Source organism: Urocitellus parryii, chromosome 4 (genome assembly GCF_045843805.1).
Source record: "Urocitellus parryii isolate mUroPar1 chromosome 4, mUroPar1.hap1, whole genome shotgun sequence".
NCBI classification, from domain to species: Eukaryota; Metazoa; Chordata; class Mammalia; order Rodentia; family Sciuridae; genus Urocitellus; species Urocitellus parryii.
Window position 1 is genome coordinate 59516927 of NC_135534.1, and position 7874 is coordinate 59524800.

The 7874-nt window shown below is 46.7% G+C and overlaps 1 protein-coding gene across 1 annotated transcript; it reads left to right on the forward strand.

Moving 5' to 3' along the window:
- Positions 1–5611: 5611 nt before the first annotated feature.
- Cavin3 (caveolae associated protein 3) lies at positions 5612–7414 on the forward strand. Its single transcript, XM_026414365.2, has 2 exons — positions 5612–6220; positions 6779–7414. Exons 1-2 carry the CDS (start codon positions 5837–5839, stop codon positions 7181–7183), a joined length of 789 nt encoding a protein of 262 aa, XP_026270150.1. The 5' UTR covers positions 5612–5836; the 3' UTR covers positions 7184–7414.
- Positions 7415–7874: the final 460 nt, after the last annotated feature.

Consider the following 7874-nt stretch of genomic DNA (forward strand, 5'->3'; position numbering starts at 1 on the left):
CCATTTGGACATTTTAATTTCTGGAGTCAGTGCAAAACTTATTTCCTGCTGCCCCAAATTTATAGTTATTTTAATTGCCAGTAGCACAAATATCGCTTATTGTGTGGAATTCCGTACACAGGATGTCTGTGACAAAGGGTGGAAGGTAATGCCTGTCCACTGGGGCTCATTCTCTGTTAAATGGGTGGTTCTAAATGTTTTGATTCAAAGGTTCAGCCCCTGAAGGATGCACCAATTTGTCCCAGCATCTGAAAATGATGCCTAGGGTCAGGGATATTTCTTGTATAAGGAACTCACATAGACATCTCTCATCCTTTCTTAGATTTTTGTTGTTTAACAATCAGAAACTATTAGGCTGTATTGCTATGTGAGACAAAGGGTACCAATGCACACATAACCCAAAGCCCTCTGGTGAATCTTTCCACTAGCATTCAATAGTAAGCCAGCAGTTGTCTGAAAGAGTAATTCTCAGCTGCTGAAATCATTACCTTAATCTAAAATCATCAATACATCTGCTCTACTTTCCCTTATAAGACCTGCCCTTCTCCTTCCCCTACATCCTCAAATCATCTTGATGGGAGAGGCAGAAATCACAGAGATCTCACTTTCATCTTTCCTCTGACTTATAGGTCCAAAGTGTGTACTTAGGCCCAGAAAATTATTCCCCAAGGTATGATATTTTAGCACACTGAGTACTTCCCTTCCTTTTTCCAATACTATGGATAGAACATAGCATACCCCTAGTACTTTTCATTTTTAATTTTGAGACAGGGTCCTGATAAATTGTGCAGGCTGGCCTTAAACTCCTCCTGCCTCAGCCTCCCAAGTCACTGGGATTACAGGTGTGCACCACTGTGCCTGGCATCTTACATACTTTGAACTAAGGGAGATTGGAAAGCCTTGGAAGCAAGGCTTCTTTCACTTCCTGTCCTCCTGTTTCCCACCATCTTTCTCCCCCTATTCTCCTGAAGTCATTCATAGAAACCAGAATTATTCGTCTTTAAGAAAAGTCATAGATACTAGAGCCCCTCTATCTGAAAGTGAGCCCCAAAACCTGGAAAGGTCACTCTGTCTGCCTTGAAGATCCTCCTTCCAGGGAAGTTCCTCCCCTTACCCAGGAGAAAGGACTGCTACACAGAGAGGCCAGGAAGAATCTGGACAAGGCTTGCTGGGTTTCTCCCTATTACAGCATACCCTATTGTCTAATTAATTTTCTGCATGGCTATCCATTCTTCATTAACCTAAAAATAGTTTTCCCTGGGTCTTCATCTTTGAAGTCTTCTTTGGTTAAATAAAATTGTTGTGCCTTTTTCTTGTTATAGAGGTGTCATCCCTGACCCTTGTGATAGATGACCTTCAACAGGCAGAACTTATGAAACTGTGTCTTATGACTTGGCTAGGTTTGTCACTAAGGCTTTTCTCAAACCTTTTTAGAGTATATAACCTTTTATAGAGTTTATAAGAATCCTAAGGTGACACTGAAGTAGTGGCCCATGCCTATAATCCTAGTTTGGAAGGCTGAGACAGGAGGATTACAATTTCAAAGCCAGCTTCGGCAACTTGGAAAGGCCCTAAGCAACTTAGTAAGATCCTGTCTAAAAATTAAAATAAAATAAAATAAAATAAAATAAAGAACTCCCCCACAAAAGGGCTGAGATTATATCTGAGTGGTTAAGTGCCCTTGGGTTCATCCCTGGCTGATGCCAAAAATCATCATCATCATCATCATCATCATCATCATCATCATCACATCATCCCAAGGTGAGAGTCTGGCTTAGTGGTAGAACACTCATGTGTAAGGCCCTGGGCTTGATCCTCGACAATACACACACACACACACACACACACACACACACCCACACACACTCAGAATTCCAAGGTGGAATTCCAAGGTAGAGCATAGACTGAACACAGCTCAAGCATCTACTAACTGTTGTTTGTTGTGGCAGGAGGTATCTCTCCTGTTTCATTACCTGTCATAGGTTTAAGTACTACTACTCTAGGCAATTCCTGTCTGCTGGATCTCTCCCGGTTGCTAGACCTAGGGCCTGATACTCTTCTTCATGAGTATGATGTTAAGAACTGCATTGTTTCTGCCACTTTTGTTTCAGGGGATCTTTGCACCATTATTTAGTGGAGCACCTGACTACTGAGACATGAAGAATACAAAGATGTAAAATGATACCATCAAAGGCACTGCAACCTGATCTATTTCTTTCAGAAATTTCCTTTCTGCTGTCACTTAAAGTAAAAAGAGCACCCAGATCTTCTTGGCGTTGGTAGAGACAGAGGGCCACCATCAATTAGGTCTTTTTAGGCAGATATATTCCAGATACATCCAGTACTAACAAAAGTGTAGGGGAACTTTTTAAAATCACTAATGGTTGATAGGCCAGTTTATAAAGGTTTTCCTGACAAAGCAGGTTGGACAATACTTCTGTTTTTTTTTTTTTTTTTTTTTTTTTTTTTTAAAGCATTTGTTGCCGGGCACGGGGTGCATGCCTCTAATCCCAGCAGCTCGGGAGATTGAGGAAGGAGGATCCCAAGTTCAAAGCCAGCCTTAGCAATTTAGTGAGGCCCTAAGCAACTCAGTGAGACTCTATCTCTAAATAAAATACAAAATAGGGCTAGAAATGTGGTTTAAAAAAAGTATTTGTTAGCTCAACTTCTGTATTATCCCACTACTTTTTTGTAACACTCATTATATCTGGACAACTGTAAGTTCAATTGTCTGTATTCTATTGGGAGTCTCCAGATTCTATTAACTTTTCCTATACAGAACTTCAGATATCCAGAGAGTTAACTGGAGGGGGTGTTGATACTGATGACGATTAACCAGTGGGTGTACAGATGTTCCTTGACTTACAATGGGTTAGGTCCTGATAAACTCGCCATAAGTTGAAAGTACCATAAATCTGTGGTGCACTTACTACACCTAATCTACAGAAATAGCTTAGCAACCCAGTGCATTATGAAGTATCTGGTTGTTTATGTTGTGAGTGAATGGGAACTGCAGCATCCTGAGAGTGTATCATAGCCTGGAAAAAGATCCAGATTCAAAATTTGAAGTAGTTTCTACTGAATGTAGATGGCCCTGAAAAGTTGGAAACTCACAAGAAGAGCCACTGTTTAAGTTAGGACTGGGTTAGTTTCCCAGGACCAGCAAAACAAATTACCACAAACCAGATGGATTAAAACAATAGAAATTTATTCTTTCACAGTTCTGGAAGCTAGAAGTGTGGAACCAAGGTGTTGGCAGGGTCATGCTCCTTCTGAAGCTTCTCAGGGAGGACTCTTCCTCACTCTTTCAGCTTCTGTTTCCTTTTCAGTGTCTCCTGTTTTATGGCAGCTTAATTACAGTCTCTGCCACTGTCACACATGGTGTTTGTTCTCCTGTATACCATTGAAAAATATCTATACAAGTAGTTCTTGTTTCCAAATACACTGGACTCCCTCAGCACCATTCCTTAAGGTTGTGGATTCTTTCACAGACTTCCTGTAGGAGATATCTTTGAGTGACTACTGTTATGGTTTGGACTGTGAATATCCTCTGGAATCTCATAAGCTAAAGGATTGGTCCCCAGCCTGTGGTGCTACTGGGAAGTGGTGGACCTTTTGGAGGTGGGGCCTAGTGAAAGTAAGATGGGTCACAGGTAATGTGCTTTTGGAGGGAATATTAAGGCCCTGGCCCCTTCTTCCCTCTTTTTGTTTCTTAGTCACCATAAGGTGCTCCACCATGCACTCCCACTATGATGTACTGCCTTGCTACAGGCCCCTAAATAACTGAAACCTTGGAATATTTATCTTTCTTCCTTTTAAGTTGTTTATCTTGGGTATTTTGTCACAGTAATGGAAATCTGACTACTCATTCCTAGTGTACCCAGATTTTTGTAGAGATACTCACTTTTCTTTCTGTACACCATATACTCCTGAGGAAACTGAACTCACCCTGCTCCAAAAATGGACTTCATTTATTAAAGGGGAATTATTAGCTCTCTTGTCAGTGATTGGTTAAGGAACTAAGGCCTCAGCCTATCAACGTATAACACATTTCTGGCCATAGAATTTGTTCCTAGAAAGGCTATATGACTCAGAGTAAGGCAAGTAGAAAAAGTCTGTCACACGAAGCTTCTGGGAAATAAGTGTCCTAAATTTTAAGATGGTCTTGTCTTTCTCCTAGATCTACCTGGAGATGTGAGACCCGAAACTACTGTAGCTACCTTACTCCAAGTCTGAAAATGAAGCTGATGCCAGGGTGGGAACAGTAGGTGCAGTTGAGGAAACTGTAGAGAAAAAGGTTTAGAGTTGTGCCCACCTCACATTTAAAAAGTCTTTATGTTTGAATTGAGTTTCCTGTTACTAAGATCTGTTTGAAATGGATTTAGTTTGCTCAGTCTGAAATCATTCTAAGTGGCACATCCCTAATGAGTTCCTTTCTGGGCAAGTGTAGATCCACTGGAAGAGATGGTGATTCCCGTCAGATTCCCAAGGCAGTCTGTCTTCTGTGTTAAGCAGAAGGACCAGGCTCTATCAGCTTCTAGATGTTAGGCACCAACTTAGTATCATCAGATGCTCATCTTCTACTGTACTCCTATGTTTAAGTAGGATCAGGTTCTTTCAGGTGAGTTCTATCCTCTGAGTGACATGAGTTTCTCCTACAGTTGTTATCAAATGACTCTCACAGGTCAGATGAGGAGATGAAGAGGGAGAGTGATCAGGATCAAAGAATTGCCTGAATTTGTGAGACCACAAGCAATTTGCTTAGTTTTGCTAAAAACAAGGCCTGGGATTTTCCAAACTAATGACATTCAAATTCATGATTTACATCATTAACTTGACCCTCCATGCTCACTCTCTCCCTGTCCACAGCATCAGCAATTTTGAATCATCACTCTCAGGAAATATTCTTACCTATTTACAGAAAAGGGGTGTGTGTGTGTGTGTGTGTGTGTGTGTGTGTGTGTGTGTGTGAGAGAGAGAGAGAGAGAGAGAGAGAGAGAGAGAGATATCAACCATCCTCCATCAAACAAAGACATACCAGTACCTAATAATATTTTGAGGGTTTCAAAAGCAGAGGTGTCCTGCTTGTCCCTCAAGCATGGGGGTTGCAGGAGGTAGACACCGCTGAGCTACATCAATGAAGCCCAAAGAAAGAGAAGTTCAGTAAGAAAGTAATATAATGATATCCAACAGAGAAGCAAGAAACAAAGCCTGCAGCCAATGCCTGGCAATGACTGTTAGGAAAATACCAGAGGATGCCCCGCCCGACCGCCCGCCTGGCTCACGTTCACAGTCTGACTATTCACAAAGTGCAGCCTCGGGCCTAGGCAGTACTAGATCTGTAACGGATCATTCCAGGGCCTCCCGTCCAACGTGCTCCACCGGAGGTCAGCCCGACTATAGTCTTCAGCGACGTGGGAGGCCAAGAGGCGACGGGGCCCCCCCACTGGTTATACTTTTGCCGTGCTAACATAGTTTTTGTGTCCACACAATGCATGAAATAAATATTTCCATGACTCACCCTATGCTGTGGGAAGTACATTCCAGAAAGAGGTACACTAGGCAACTGGGGCAGGAGGGGAAAGCATATTCAGAGGGAGAGGATTTGCTGGGCCAACCTGCTTCTCGACAGTTCCCCTGGGCGGGGCAGCAGGAGCGGGAGCGCCTCGGAAGGACCCAGCAACAGACATCCCTCCTCCTGCCCTTCCACCCACCGAAAAGGCCAACTCCGCCTGCCTGAGTCACGGCGGGAGCTGGGGAGGAGCCGGGAAAAGGCGGCCCCAGTGCAGAGCGCAGCCAGCGGCCGCAGGGAGAGCTAGCAGGGCGGTCAAGGATCATGGGGGAGAGCGCGCTGGAAACGGGGCCTGCGTCCGGAGCTCCTCCTGGGGGCCCGGTGCACGCTGTGACGGTGGTGACCCTGCTGGAGAAGTTGGCCACCATGCTGGAGGCACTGAAGGAGAGTCAGGGCGGCCTTGCTCAGAGGCAGGGCGGCCTGGCAGGCTCCGTACGCCGCATCCAAAGCGGCCTGGGCGCGCTGAGTCGCAGCCACGACACCACCAGCAACACGCTGGCACAGCTGCTGGCAAAAGCGGAGCGCGTGGGCTCGCACGCCGACGCTGCTCAGGAGCGGGCGGTGCGCCGCGCTGCCCAGGTGCAGCGACTGGAGGCCAACCACGGGCTGCTGGTGGCGCGCGGGAAGCTACACGTCCTGCTTTTTAAGGTCAGTGACCTCAGAAGTCCCCCAATCTGGGACCTTTTCCCGCCTTCAGGCCATCATTCTGGGGACTCCCTTTTTCACCCGCCTACCCTATAGGCATTCTCCACCCCACGGGCAGCTGGCAGCTGAGAAACAGACTTCCAGTGCCGCACCCACTAATTGCACGCACCCCATCCCGCCTTCACACGCTCGAGCCCCTCCCGCCCAATCCCAGCCCGCCCAGAGCTCAGACACGTCGGCAGAATCTGGTCTAAGTCCCAACCCATCCCCCCAAATGGCCGGAGTGCTTTTCGTGGTAATATTCTGCCTCCACTGGTTCTTGCCCTTGTGGCCACTAACCTTTATTTCACGTCCCGAACAAGGTCTCATCTACTTCACGTACTTCTGTAGTTCATTCGTAGCCCTTCCTCTCCCATTCCTCCTCCGCCCCCTGACCTTCCCAGCCCTGCATTTTCTTCCCTACTCTGACTGTGGAAGCTTTCCCTGTGTAACTGAGGAGTGGGTCTCAGGCTGGTCCTGGGTAAGAGGCTGCCAGGGTCAATTCTGTGTGGTCACATGCAGGAGGAGGCGGAAATCCCAACCAGAGCCTTCCAGAAAGCGCCAGAGCCCTCGGATCTGGCGGACCAGTCGGAGTTGAGCCCAGAGCAGCCAGAGGCCGAAGATGCAGAGAGCTCTGACGAAGAGCCGGTGGAGTCCAGAGCTCAGCGGTTGCGGCGTACTGGTTTGCAGAAGGTTCAAAACCTTCGAAGGGCCCTTTCGGGCCGGAAAGGCCCTGCGGCGCCACCATCCACACCAGTCAAGCCGCCTCGCCTTGGGCCAGGCAGGAGCGCTGAAGGCCAGCCTGAAGCTGTCCAGCCCACGCTGGAGTCCACGGTGGAGCCAGAGCCTCCGCAGGACACCGAGGAAGATCCCGGGAGACCCGGGCCTGCTGAAGCAGCTGTGCTTCAAACAGAAAGTGCAGCCTGATAGCTGGGTGCTACTCAAATCCCCTGTGCTTATGCCTTATCCCAAAATAAATCCTTTCGGAATGCAGCATTCACGCCCAAATAAGGAGCGAATCCTGCATCCACTGCCCAGCGATGGCCCTCCGTTCCTGGCCCTCCCTTCCTTTTTCAGCCTAGTACCTTGTGTCCTCTAACAGGAGAGGCGCAGCTTACACTTACTTGCACTCACAATCAATAAAAGTTATTTCATCTACTCAGACTCCATGTGAAAGGGTGAGGGTGGGGTTGGGGAAGGCAGTACAAGGAATAGGCAATATTGGGACTGGAAGTGGCTTGAATGTCAGATGATTTTGCCACTTTCCCCTGACTCTGGGCTCTACTCCAGTGGCACATAGAAACATCTCTCTGGCCATTTGCTCCTTAAACACTTTCTTCATGGGGACATACAATCACATTTTTAAAAAGTATCTAGTACAGTCCTTTGTTTATGTGCTCAATAGATGTCATTTTTTTTTTTTTTTGTCTTTTAGTTTCTTCCTCTGCCCTCTTAGGAGTTGGGTTTTTTGGCCCAGCTGGTGGCCTCCAGAGGCCAGGCAGAGGAGTTCAAAGCCAGCCTCAGCAAAAGCAAGTTGCTAAGCAACTCAGTGAGACCCTGTCTTTAAATAAAAAATACAAAATAGGGCTGGGGATGTGACTCAGTGGCCAAGTGACCC